Source organism: Pseudopodoces humilis, chromosome 11, assembly GCF_049639895.1.
Source record: "Pseudopodoces humilis isolate 2021_Gansu_Grassland_sample_001 chromosome 11, ASM4963989v1, whole genome shotgun sequence".
Classification (NCBI taxonomy): Eukaryota; Metazoa; Chordata; class Aves; order Passeriformes; family Paridae; genus Pseudopodoces; species Pseudopodoces humilis.
This window is the reverse complement of record NC_142210.1, coordinates 298,815-312,563: the sequence shown is the minus strand read 5'-3', so window position 1 is coordinate 312,563 and position 13,749 is coordinate 298,815. Positions and strand designations below refer to the sequence as shown.

At 45.4% G+C, this 13,749-nt stretch overlaps 2 protein-coding genes across 6 annotated transcripts in view; one reads left to right on the top strand and one right to left on the bottom strand.

Moving 5' to 3' along the window:
• WDR33 (WD repeat domain 33) overlaps positions 1–4,298 on the top strand; it is a 68,650-nt gene extending 64,352 nt beyond the window's left edge. The window contains exons 21-22 of the mRNA XM_088060768.1: positions 272–457; positions 2,958–4,298. Of these exons, the coding sequence (XP_087916894.1) occupies positions 272–457; positions 2,958–3,187 (416 nt within the window). The 3' untranslated portion in view covers positions 3,188–4,298. The remainder of the gene's footprint in view (positions 1–271; positions 458–2,957) is intronic.
• Positions 299–7,930, bottom strand: SFT2D3 (SFT2 domain containing 3). Of its 5 annotated transcripts, none has more exons than XM_088060765.1 (3): positions 5,794–7,930; positions 3,792–3,880; positions 299–436 (listed from the first exon to the last, which is right to left on the bottom strand). In XM_088060765.1, the coding sequence occupies exon 1, from the start codon at positions 7,568–7,570 to the stop codon at positions 6,914–6,916; it is 657 nt and encodes a 218-aa protein (XP_087916891.1). In that variant the 5' UTR covers positions 7,571–7,930; the 3' UTR covers positions 299–436; positions 3,792–3,880; positions 5,794–6,913. The 5 variants fall into 5 exon arrangements, with proteins under 5 accessions (XP_087916891.1, XP_087916892.1, XP_087916889.1 ...); XM_088060766.1 differs by lacking the exon at positions 299–436 and having other exon boundaries at positions 3,749–3,880; positions 5,794–5,917; positions 6,227–7,930; XM_088060763.1 differs by lacking the exon at positions 299–436 and having other exon boundaries at positions 3,749–3,880; positions 5,794–6,630; positions 6,802–7,930.
• Positions 7,931–13,749: the final 5,819 nt, after the last annotated feature.

Below are 13,749 nucleotides of genomic sequence, written 5' to 3'. Positions count from 1 at the left end.
AATGAAGATATGATTGTCTCTAAAATATATGGAAGTATTTTATACTGGAAAGAACACTACATCTGCCACACTTTTCTTTCCCATCATCTTTAAAATCTGTTTTTCCTTTAGCTTTTTTACTGAAAAATGGGAGGGGGGAGAAATTTTACATAATTTTAATTTCAAATTGTGTGCCAAACAGTGTGGGTAGTTTGTAAATTTATGGGGCTGCCTTCAAAAAGGAGGAATAATGATCCAATGAACATTACTTATCCTGCGTTTTCATGCACAGGTCCTCGTCCAGATCACCCTCCTCATGATGGGCACTCTCCAGCCAACAGAGAACGTTCCTCTTCACTCCAGGGCATGGACATGGCCTCACTGCCACCACGGAAACGTCCCTGGCATGATGGACCAGGAACCTCTGACCACAGAGACATGGATGCTCCAGGTGGACCTCCAGAGGAGAGGGGCAAAGGTAAAAATCCCTTTGACTGAAACCCTTAAGTAACACTGGCATGTGTTTTCAGCATAAGTTTATCCAGAACTTCTCTGTTCAGAGGGGATAAAGCTAGCTGGTAAATATCTGATTTTACCAGCTGGGAAGGTAAGGACCAGTCTTACAGGAATATAAGAACAGAGGAATTTTCAAACATCAAATCCAAATCTTGTCTCCAGCATCACAGAATCCCCTTATTTACTGCCCTGTTCAAAAGTAGTTGGTTTTTGGTTCCTTGTTACTCCAGCTGGAAAACTCATTAAGAGCATTTTTTCCCTCATTTTTGGAACAGTTGTTTATTAATATTAATGCTTGTGATCTTATCCTTTAACTCAAATATAGGAACAGTGAGCCTGGAGTGATGTGTGCCTAATGTGCTCTCTAAACCTCTGAAGATCTGACTTACTAAAATATTATTTTTATATTTAAAAAATAGTTACCTTTTGTAACTCTCTAATTGCTTTAAGAATGATACAAACTTTTGATATACACAACATCCATGGACAGACCTCTAAAACTTAATTGCAGTAGAGTATGCTTAAACAAAAAAATGAGGCCAAATGTTTTTCCCTTGATCTATGCTTATCATTCACTAATTTCATTTGATGTCTTGTGTTGTAATTAAGTTGAATGTTGGTTCCTGTAAGACTGAATGCCACCTTTGATTGCACTGAACTCCACCAGTTCCAGCATGAACCAGCTGTTCTCCAAGTCAGAGCTCTGATCTGTTTACTCTTTCTAGAATCTGCATCTTCACTATCCTTGTTACTGTGTATGTGTTAATTTTGAGTTTTAAATTATCCTTTTTAAAATTTTATGAGGTAACTAGGAAATGCACACACTATTTAAGATGTGGTGTAACCATAGGTTTCTACAGTTCTCTTGGATTTGTTCCACTTTCTCCATTCTTTCCTAATAGTTGGTATTGTAGTTCCCTCTAAGTGTGCACATACTACTGTAACCCACAAAACACATTCTTTTGGAGTCAGTCCTATTAGCATCACACCAGTTCTTGATCCTGTTTCTTACAGATCTCAGGACTTCTGTTCTCTTGTGTAAATACTGTCTTTCTTTAATGTCCTCACATTGACTACCCACTGTCAGGAAGTGATCAGTGACAAACATCCATCTCATTTGCTTCCAGATGCTGAGCTGGCAGCCTGCAGCTGAATTTGTTGTTGTTAGACTGCACAGCTTTGTCTCTGATGCCACTGAACGCTGAACCCCATCCCACTTCTCTCACCATTGTCCCAAAGCTCATTCAGTTTTAACTGCATGTCACTCCTTCTCTGCATGGACTTTACTCCCAGCATAGCATTAACAGCAGGTTTTATCATTCCTTCAGAGATATTTTGAATAAAACTGCTGATAAATTTCTCTACCAGTATTTTTCCCTCCATATCCATGTGCTGTAGTTCTCAATTTAGCCAGCACCTATCAAATCTGTAAAGATTCCTTTCCCAGCTTCAGTAGTGCTTACTGAGAAGAGTAATGATAACTCTATCAGATTCCATTTAAGTCAAAACAATTGTCCAGGCACAAGTGTGATAATTAACTCACAATGTGCTAAAGGAAGTTTAGAATTATGGCAGAAAGCCTGATAAACAAACCATGAACAATACACTTTCATATGTGGGCTATGTCACCTTCAGTTGTATTGGTAAAATAATTTTAAGATTAAATCTTCACGAATATTTCTGTGAAACAATTTGGTGACTGTTTTACATGGAACCAACCACAATCAACAAAAATCACTCTTGCTAAAGTGCAGCAAAAATACCTGAATTTAGCTGTAGTATGTGTCCTTAAATCAAGGTTATCACTGACTTTGTTTTTTCAAAATATTGCTTCTTATTTTAGGCAAATGAATTGGGTAGGGTTTTTTTTAATGTTCATATCAAATGTGTCAAAACCAAAAAGGTATGTGAGAGCTGGAAAATTCTATTCCTGGCAGTAAGAGCTTGAGTAGTTTTTGTTCCTGGTTAGTAGTAAAATAAAGCATTTTTCCATTAGTTTTAGCAAAACATGGAACAAAACAGTAATGTTACTCATGATCTTCACCATCAGCCTCAACTGTCTCAATTTGTCAACAATGCAATGTCTTTGTTTAGGATTGAAAAAAAAAAGTATTTTGCAATAAAAACATAGAACCACAGGTAGTGTTGAAAGACAAGAACTGCCAGTTTGGAGAAAAAGCTGACACTATTCTGACTTCATTTCAATGACTGCTGACAGTAAAAATATAAGCTCCTTTAATTCCCAAGGAATTGCTTGATTGTTGTCTGTTTTCTGAACTGTAATGGAGGCACTATATCTGTATAAGAAGATTGCACTGAGGGTGGAGACATAAAATTGCAGGTCTCAGCTACAGCTGCTTTATGAATGATGACACCACAGTAGAAGCAGCTCAATATATGGCATGTCTAAGAAGGGACTCAGCTCAAACTCACACCAGTAACTGGTTGTGCTTCCTTTGCAGGACGAGGAAATTCAGGACCTTCACAGAGAGCTCCAAAATCTGGGAGGTCCAGTTCTCTAGATGGAGACCACCATGATGGATTCCACAGGGATGAAGCCTTTGGCGGAGGCCCCGGGGGAGTCAGTAACGCTCCTCGAGGAGGAAGGAGCGGCAGCAATTGGGGAAGAGGAAATAACATGAACTCTGGCCAGTCCCGGAGAGGAGGATCTCGGGGCGGACGGGGCCGATAGAAGAGGCTTTGACTGGGTCATGCCCAGTCCTTGTGGGACAATATTTAAATAGACTGCTACTCTGGACTCAGTCACCTGCAATGCCACGAACCTGGATTCTTCTCACCTGCAATGCCACAAGCCTGGATTCTTAACTGGGATAACTGAATGTGCATTAGTTCCTAACAAGGGTCTTTCTTTTCCCAAATCAGTCATTTGCCTCTAGCTGCAATATTGTAGCTAGCTTTGTTTGGTTCTTTCCACTCCCATTCCCCTCACTTCTTGTTTTGTCAAGAGCTGGAATTTCTTTTAAGTGTTGTGGAACATGGAGCATCTCCATAGATTTCAGTTCACCTCCAGACAGAAACTTGTTTCTATATGTACAGTTTGTCAAAGAGTTACGTTGGTTTTGTATGAATACAGAATGTAATTTGCGCAAAAATTAACAAAAAAATCAACAGTGTGTGATTCTTTACTCACCTATTACTACAGAGGGTTGTATTTAGGCAAACTTGTATTTCAGATGGGGCAACAGTACTACCTCCTGCAGTCTCAGCCATTTAAAATACTGAGAGCTGATTCCTAGTTTTCTGATTTATCATGTATAGAGAAGTTTCATTTTCACCTTTAGCCACAGCTGTCTACAGATTACAATGGTGCTGATGTTAAAATTCCAAAATGCAGGCAATCACCACTGCTTGCTAGTCTGCCAACCTGAAACAGAAAAGAGTGGAATAGTGTTTAGAACAAGTTGTCAAAGATATAGCGTGAGTTACATAACCTGGATCGCAAGACAGACATCACAGCAAAGATTGGCATTCTACACTTCAGCTAGGTGAGCCACAGATTTTTGTTCAAAACAGCATCTGTTTATAGAAATTGAGAAAGAAAGCTTAGCATCTTGATTGGCATGTTTTACAGCAGCTGTGTGACACATTGTTTAAAGCTATGGGTGTTCAGCAGAGTCTAGTGCATTAATTGCTGAAGTGCAATTCATCATTTCCATAATAAGTTTTTTAAGTGTCTTTTTCTTTAGGATATTGTTACCTGATTTTACTAAAGGAGGGAAATGAGGAGGAGGGGTTATTCCCATTTCCCACATTTCATAATAAAGCTGTTTACCAACCATGAATTTGTTTTCCCCATAAATCATTCTTATTAATCATCTCTAACCACCAGGTTATCAAAAGACTCCTTTAATACCTAAAGTATTAAACAGTGAAAATGTCATCACATAAGTAGTTGTTCTAGAGATACTCCTCAGGAAGGTCCTATATTAAAAGTAGAGCACATAATGAAAAATCACTACCAGGTTTCCCTCTCTCTTGCCTTGCATTTCGGTTATAATCAGGCTGAGACTTAGTTCTAGAGGCTGCTGCGACCCATGCAGCTGGTGCATCTTCTCATAGGCAGGTTTACTGAGGACTGGCTCAAGTCCTGATGTCCCATCTTACTTAAAGACATCGAAGCACAGATGCTTAACTGTTGTTCTTTTGGTTCAGTCAATCACAAGTACCTTTTTTACTTGGTTTTTAATTTGTGGTGTATAAAAATACATTTGAAAATTGTAACTGATCATTAGCCTATAAAATCCTTGTCATGGGGCTTAGAAGAGACAGAATAGCCTTAAAGGAATGAACAAGAAACAGCTGCGATGCATCTGATGTGACAGTTTATCCCTTGAGAAAAAATGCTTTTTAGCTCTATCTGAAGGACTTCAGGCACTTTGGGTATATGTCTGGGAGTCAGGACTAGTTTTCATGCCTAATGATTTAATCATTGGCGAAGAGGAAATCTTGCCCTCTTTATTTAGCAAGTCCTATATATGTTTAAGGGGCTAAAAGAGGTCTAATACTTGGAATATATGAGTTAGAGGATGAGCTTTAGGCTTTAATTAAACCACAGTCCTCTACCAAAACAAGTTAAAGTGTACCTAACAGTAAGAGAAAACCCAGCTTTATCTACACAACTATATTTCCACTGATGATTGGTTAATTCCTTAACTATTATGGTAGTGTTTAGTAATATCCTTCAAGGGGCAGCTTTTAAATGGAGTTTTGAAGTATTTCACAATCATATGCTCAAAAAGTCCTAAGAAAATTTGATAATTAGATCTATATTCTACAAAATCTTAAAAGGTAACAGCATAGCAGAAGAGACAGAAACAGCTTCCCAGTCTGTGATACCATGACCCACTATTGCTGGGAAATGGGCACAGTTATTTAATGGGAATATACTTCTGTATTCCTCAGGTCATGTTCTTTTACCAGTGCTGAGACAGACTCTTAGGCTCTACCAGTTAGTTCAGTGGTTGCCTCAGATTTAATTTCACACTGCTGTTAGGAATAAAATTTCAAAACCAGAGAGCTAATTTAATGCTATTCTGATAGCTGTGATCTACATTCTTAATGGAAAAAAGTGACCATTAGTGAAATGTCTATACTGACAACTGGACACAAACAGTTTTATTAAAGCAATCTATGTACACTTAAGTACCGCCTTTAACAATTTCAGTTTGATGCAGAAAAGTATTTGGTGAATATGTTAAAACTAAATAGTGATAGCAGGTAAGTATTGCAGTAGCTTTATTTTCTCCAAAAGGCACAAATGCTCAGTGAGATACTCACTGGTGGCTCTGTGCAGGTGAGGGCCCGTTGTCCCATTTCCTTGCAGCAGTCCAGTACACAGCCCAAACTGGAGCACCCAGCTCTGTCAGCCTGAACTCAGCACCCTCCTAAGGCAGCTTGGTTTCTGCACTCAACAGAGCTCCAGTTACTGGCAAATCTATTTTTGAAGGTCATGCTGTGACAAGTAAGCAAGTCCTGCCCAAGTTCAGAGAGCAATACATATACACAAAAGTAAAGTTCTGAGAGCTGAAGCTCCCCTTTTAAAGCCCAATTTGGTCCCTTAAGAGCCGCTGTAAGGCAGCAGTGCCTGCCAATGCTCTTAGCCAACATAAGCTCTTTGCGTCCTCTCATCATCATGCAGGAACACCCCCTCCCCTTACAATTATGGGCAGTGTTTGTGATCCACAACCCGAGGAAAGTTTTTTTCACTTACTGGATGGTTATTTTAAAGCTGCTTTTTAGAAAGAAATGCAGTTCAGTGGCCACAGTCTTCATATTCACCACTGGTCTGAGGTGACAGCAAAAACAGTATGTGTTCATAGTGTAGGGGTCAGCACAAAATGAGGTAATACCAGTTAATTTTTCAATGTTCTCCCCCAGACTCAATCGCATTTTGCTAAATCATCTTCGTGTATTAGCATCCGTCAGCTCCGCGCTCCTCAGCTACTCCTCAGTTACGGGCAAGTCCATAATGACACCGCATCGGCTCCGATCTCTCGGTCTGCAGCAGCCGCTGCAGCAGCCGCAGGGTCCCACGCTGGAGGTAGAAGCGGGATGCTGTCAGCTCCCCACCCAGAGGTGGAGCGATGCCAAGGCACGGCTGTGGAGCTGACAGCGCTGTAAGGCAAATAACGAGCTCGGGGGCGGCTCGGCAGGCTGACCCCGCACACAGCACCTACAGCTAAGCATAACCGGGGCCGCTCCGGGCCGCCAGCCCTGCTGCTGCTTCTCGGGCGCTGGCGAGGAAAACGTGTCAGGACGTGGAGGAGGCGAAGAGAAGCGGCGTACCCCGTCTCGGAGCCGGCTCTCGGTCCGTGCGTGAGGGACTCCAGCGGGGACACGGCCGCTCCTCCCCCGGTGCGGCCGCACAGCCGAGCTCACCGCGGCGCCCGGGCCGGTCTCACAGAGGCAGCGCCTTGCCTCGGCCGCACACCGCGGCGCGGAGCAGCCCGCTGAGGCGGCGCAGGCCGGCGGCACCGCCGGGTAGCGCGGCCAGGAGCGCGGCGGCTGCGGTGCCGAGCTGCGCGGCGGCGCCCAGCACGGTAAGCGCGGTGCTGCGCAGCACCAGCGCGGCGTACAGCGTCCCGAGCAGCGCCCCGAGGTACAGCAGCGCCCCGCGGCCGGGCTCCCGCAGCAGCCGGGCGGGCCCGCGCAGCAGCGCGGCGGCGCCCAGCGCACAGAGCGAGCCGAGCGACCAGAGCAGCGCGAACTTGCGGGCGCGCAGCAGCAGCAGCGGCACGCACAGCCCGGCCAGCCCGAAGCACAGCGCGGCCAGAAGCACGCACAGCCCGCTGCCCGCCAGCCGCTGCCAGCGCGACAGCCCCGGCAGCCACGGGTCCTCCTCTCCCGTCCAAGGCCACACCGTGGCGCCCGGGGGAGCGCCCGACGGGAACGGGTTCAGCGCCCCCAGCCAGGCCCGCAGCCCGCCGCCGGCCCCCCCTTCCTCCTGCGAGCCGCCGGCGGTCGGCGGTGCGGGGACCGCGCTGGGGCCGGTGGCGGCGGTAGCAGCCTTGGATTGCGCGAGGTACTCGTGCAGCTGCCGGCCCAGGTCCGCCATGGCGGGGACGGCACCGGGCGCTAGAACGCTCCCTCCGCCCACCCCGGCGCTGCCATTTTCCCGAGCAGGGGCCACATCCGGGGCACGGCAGAACGGGCGGCCACGGGCCGCACAGAGAGGCGCGCACGCGCTGCGGAGCGTGAGGCGTGAAGCGCGTGCGCGGGGAGCGTGAGGGCTGCGCTGGCTGAGGAGGGATGAGGCAGCGCGGGCGTTCTACGGAGCTTGTGGGGGCTGAGAGGTCTGGCAAAACTGAGAGGGCTATGGGGACAAGGAGATCTCTGAAGTCTGTGAGGATTGGGAAGGCTGTGAGGGCTGTCTGGGGCTACGGGATCCCTGACGGCTGTGTGGGTTGTGAAGGGCTATAAGCCTATCAGTGATTGACAGGCAGAACTAAAAGTGATTGACAGGTGGGATCAGCCCAGGAGATGGATTGACGGGGGGTACTTAAAGTGATTAAGATGTGGAGTGATCCGCTCAGACTGACTGATAGGGCCAAGAATGATGAGGGGCGGGTCAGCCTCGCAGTGATTACAGGCAGGGCCATGGGAATGCCTCTCACCTGTGGGGTTCCAGACTTTCCTTCCTGTGGAAAAGAATTGTCCTTTGTAGCTAGCTTCCATGGCTGAAATTGAGCTTCTGCCTCCCAAAACTGTGCACATCCGAGGATTATTCCCAGACAAAAGCTGCCAGACTGATGGGTCTCACTGGACGTGACTTCCCAGGGATGGCCTCTCAGCTGCCCCTAGAGACACTGGGGCAGAGGCTTTCCTTCCTGTGGAACAGAGCTGTCCTGCCTGGCCAGGCAGCTGGGGCCAAACTGGGATTCTGCCTCCTAAAACTGCCGACATCCAGGGATTGCTCCCAAATGAAAGCTGCCAGGACAGACCTGGCTGGCCTCCCAGAGGCCACCATTCAGCTGTTCCCAAGGCACTGGGCTGTCCTTCCTGTGGAAAAGTGCCATCCTTCGCAGCCAGGTACCTGTAGCCAAAATTGGGATTCTGGCCTTCTAAAACTCAGAACTTCCTTGGATTGCTCCCAGGTGAAAGCTGCCAGGACTGTCAGCTCTGAGTGGCCTTGTGGGGCTGCCTCTCAGCTGCCCCACAGACACTGCCAGGCTTTCCTTCCTGTGGAAAAGGGCAGTCCTTTACATCCAGGCATCCAGGGCTGAAGGTAGGATTCCACTCCCGTATCAGTGCATCTTGCTGCACATAAGAGCTTCTCTGTTGCTTGGTAACTGGTCAGATAAAGGACAAGCTTGTACCATGTACCAAGTCTTTTACCATGGGGTTAAGACTGGTCTGACATCTGGGAGATAAAGCTGGATTTCTGACTGACAAACACCTCACTTTATAAAAGCTACATCAAACTTTGACAAAGCAGAAAATTTTCATACTTTTCTTGGAGATGTGTAGAGTTTCTCCCATGAGCAGGGCTGCCTGCTTCACAGTTACTTCCCTGAAGGTTAAGTGAAAGGAATCTGTGTACATTATCATCATTTCAGTGGTCAGTTACATTTGACTCCTAATCAATACTATTTCTTTTGCTAGCTTTAATATAGGTACCTTGATATCCTGCACTGTTTTGTGTTATGCTGTAATCTACTAGTACTACTTTAGAGTACCAAAAATTGCTCCCAGACAAAAGTTGCCAGGACATATGGGTCCCACTTCCCGTGAGCTGCCTGTCATCTGCACCTGAAAATCTGGGGCTGTGAGCTTTCCTTCCCATGGAGAAGAGTATTCTTTTTTTTTTTTTTTTTCCAGGAGCCCACTGCCAAAATTTGGATTGCACCTCCAAAATTCAGTATATATCCAAGAATTACTCCCAGATGAAACTTCCCAGGACAGACAAGTCTGGCTGGCATTGGCCTCCCTTTGGCCACCTTTAAAGTACACCTGAAACACTGGGGCTGTAAGCTTTCCTTACTATGGAAATGCACTGTCATTCTCATCTAGGAGTCCATGGTAGAAATTCTGAATCCTCCTGTACATCCAAGGATTTCTCCCAGACAAAAGCTGCTGGGACAGATGAGTCTCCCTGGGCTTTTCCTCCCCTGGGCCACTTCTGACCTGCACATAAAGTACTGGGCTTATATGCTTTCCTTCCTATGGAAATTAACTGTAATTCCCATCCAGGAGTCCATGCTGGAAATTTGATTTTCACCTCCAGAAGTGCAGTGTGCTGGACTGCTTCTGTGCTGATACATTGTTCTGCACCACAGCAAATTGGCATTTCAGACTCCAGGAGACTGCAAGCGTGTGATGCTACATAAGGCTGCGAATTAACCTGCAGAACACCGTGGTTGTGTGCCAGGTTTAAAGGCTGCAAGATGAGAGTGTCTGCCACATGATTGCCTTCCAAATTCCAGTTACCAGTCGTAAGGGGAAGGTCAGCGAACACTATCTGTGCTGGCACATGTTCCCATTCCAGACTTATGCTGAAACAATTCTGTTTAGCTTTAGATTCTGAGACTCAGCAAATATTATGGTAGAAAGCACTGAGAAGAAAAGTACAATATTGCATCGGTGTGTTTGGTGTGGCTTACATGATGCAAGAGGAAGATGCAGAGCAGCACTGGTTCAGCAAGCTGTTGCTGTCTCCACATTTAATTTACATCCTGTGAAAAACAACCACACCCTGGAGTCATGAATTTTCCTGCTCAGATGCATGTATCATCACATTCTTTCACTCTCCAAAACCCAGCTTCAAAACTAAACATGTCCAGCATGTAACTTTATTAATATGTTTCTTTCTCTCTTTGATTCTGCTGTGCTTCTTCTCACACGTGGATTTCCCGGTCTCCTCTGAGCTGGGCTCCTTCGGGACACTCCTTCATGGGGAGTTTTGTTTATCTCAGTTCTCCGGGTCAGGACAAAAACTCCAAAGCTCATTAGGATCTTGTTTCTCCTGTTTATTAGGATGTTATCACAAAACTTGGCAGGTCTCTCCAGACTTTCTGCACAAGTTTAATTCACTGCAACCTGGCACATTTTGGCTCTGATGGCACAAAATGGCCCTGAACTGTGCAGCCTTTTTATCCTTATACTTATTCTTATCCAATTAACAGTAGACACGTATATTATTTTTCTTAATGACCCAATGACCCATCACCTGTGTGCTGCATTGCAGCATTTTCTATCCAATCACTTACTACTACCAAAAAACCTCTAGGAGAAGAACATGAAGAAGAAGGAAAAGAGACAACACCCTAAATCCTCCACTTTGTCTTCAGCTTTCTATACTAGCTTAAACTCTAATTTTTTCACCCACTGACTAAAGAAAACTCTCTACACACTCACACTTTTAGCTTTTCTATCTAACAGTTGTTTTCATGTAACACCATGAAAAAATTCCCATAAATTTCATGTTATATGAAATTCAGTGTTCTCCTGGATCTCAGAGCTAGGCATCAGAGACAAGGGCACACACTCTGTGTCTCAGACTCCAACACAGCAGTGGTTCTCCTGCTGTAGCTTCTAAAACAAAAAATAAGCGCAAGCCTTCCTTTTCCCGTTGCAGTCTCTCAGAGTCCAGTTACAAAACTAAGAACGTTCAGCAGTTGGTCTCCCTGAAAAGGTTCTAGAGAAGAAAGAGGCCATGCTGGAATTCGCTTTCTTTTTGCAGCCTATAAACTGCCCAGCCAACAGTGAGACGATTTATTTTCCTTCCCAGTTATATGCAGGATCACATTCTTTCAGTCCCGAAGATTCAGGATCCACAACGGAACCCCTACACCAACTGCTCCCACACTAATAGTGCCAGGACAGAAAGGGCGTGACCTTCACCTGGGCACTGTGAGGGCTCACAAAACACACCACACGATGGCGGTGTGCACTTGCAAAAGAAGGAAATGCACCTTGTCTAGTTCTAAACCGCTCAAAATGCAGATCCGAGTTCAAAACGTCACTGTTGTCAAATAAACTGTCAGGACAGAAAGGTTTTACTGACGTTCTCTTTCCAAGAACAAACTCCTATTTGCACCACACTCAAAACGAACTCCTCTGTGCTAATCAATCTTTTCTCTCGCAGAGTCTGGCTAAACATGAAAACCACCGGCAAAAGTGTAGCTCACAAAAATGCCAGCTGAGAAAGCTGTTGCTGGCCAGAACTGCCACGGCACCCATCGAGCTGCACCCACACACCCTGCTGTCAGCACTTTTCTTCTCAGCTCTGTGTACCATCAGAATCCTTCAGTCTCTCAGAATCAGGAGCCAAACCTCAATGGCAGTGCTGACTGCTCACAGACTAAAGGTACCGAGACAAAAGGCTCAACACCTTGGCTTTTGCATTCTCAGTGTAACACTTTGGCTGCTCTAACCCATGGAACTGGAGAGTAGGGAACACAAATTCACCAAGATCACCCAAAGGAGGGAGAAAAGGCACCACAATGTAAGGGAGGGGTAGGTAAGTCATGGCAGCAGCACAGTATGTAAGGTAAGGCAAGAGAGCCATAGAAAGGGAAGGAAGCCAGCTGGGCCTTGTGTTTCAGGTGCACATGATGGGCTACTGAGTAAACACCAGCTTTCTGTTCTGACACCTCTGGTGTAGAAAATCCAAGTATCACCAAGTGAAAAGGTGAGGCATCCTCGACTCTTAGTGTTTAATTTCTGTCAGCTTCCCAGGAAGGCTCTAAAAACTACGTTATCTCACTATGGACTAAGTACAACCAAAATACAATTAGTACAGGTTTTATCTGCTTTCTTGAGCCCCATGTTGGGCACCAAAATATTTGTCGTGGTTTGAGACAAATTTGGGAGGAAACTTCCTGAAGGGTCTCCTCTAAAAAAGCAGATTCTAGCAGCCCCTGCCCCAATGAATTCGGGAGAAAATCTCCTTGGAGAAAATGGGGAAAAAAAAAAAAAGTTTATTTAGCAAGCAAAGTATTCACAAGCATGAAAAAATAAATAATATTAACCTATAAAACCTCTCATTATTCTGAAGAGCTGACAAATTCCGAGAGTCCTGTGGTTCAGAGAGTCCTCTGTGGGTGTTGTTCAGTCTCAGTGTCTCCGGGGTTCGGGCCACAGTGCAGCTTGGGTGGCTCCCAGGTGATTGTTCTGGTGTCCCAGACCAGAGAAAAGCTGAACAGTTCCAGAAAATAAAAACACCATCACAGGAAAAACTTTCTTGACTCGGCTCATAGACATGAAAGTATCTTTAAAAAAAAAGCAAAGGAAAGCTGTCTTCCCTCTATTCATGCTGCAGACAGCACACTGAGAGAAAGGAATCCCAGGGGAGGAAACAAAGCTTCCAGAAAAAACATTCTGCTGTTTCTCCCCCTTGTTCACTCTTAAAGGCACAAAACTTATATCTGGACCAAAAAGACAGATGATGGGGATACCAGACCATACAGTCACCCCAGGACAATGTTCCATCACACACTTTCAGTCTCACAATGCCTAAACTGTCAATAGATGTCCCCCACAGAAAAAATGTGGCAGGATAAAAACAGTTGTTGGATTAGCCTTGCAGCCTTTCCAGAACACACCACAGATTGAAGCTATGGACCTTCCTTCTCAGCTCTGTGTCCTGTTGTACTGTCACATTTTTTTCACTCTTGCAAATCATAGATTGCAAATTTTAAAAGTCCAGGAGCTGATCCCATACGAAAGGTCTTAAACCAAAAAGCTGTTGTTGAGTTTTCTCCTTCCCTTACAACCAGTGACCTACTTCAAACACACCTATGCATTGCACTTTTCAACTATTTTTACCATCACAAACTCTCAGTCTCGTAGTCTAAATAGAAACTAAAGTCTCCAAGTGCAGCTTGTACAGATAATTATGTGTGCCATGAGAGAAAGATTTTGGTGACCTAACCTTATAACTGCACCCCTCCCTGTGCCTCTTTGTTCCTCCACATTAAGCCCTGGCATCTCATCCAGTCTCCCCTGCCCCAGGGTGCCCCTTGTCCCTGCTTCTCTGTGCCTCTGTCCCTGTGTCCCCTGCTCAGTGCCTCTTCATTCCTCCTGTGTTCCCACTGTTGCATCTCTGGTCTCACCTCATCCTGTCCCCCGTCACCCCATCATTCCTCAGGCAAATATCAACCATTTGTGCTTTTATTGTGGTTCTTCCCCATATGTTTGGATTTTAAAAGGACAAATTCTCTGTTTTCTGAGGGGGTTTACTCCAAGTGCGGAAATGAGCAGGTCTGGAAGATAGGAAATGCTTTGGAAATTACC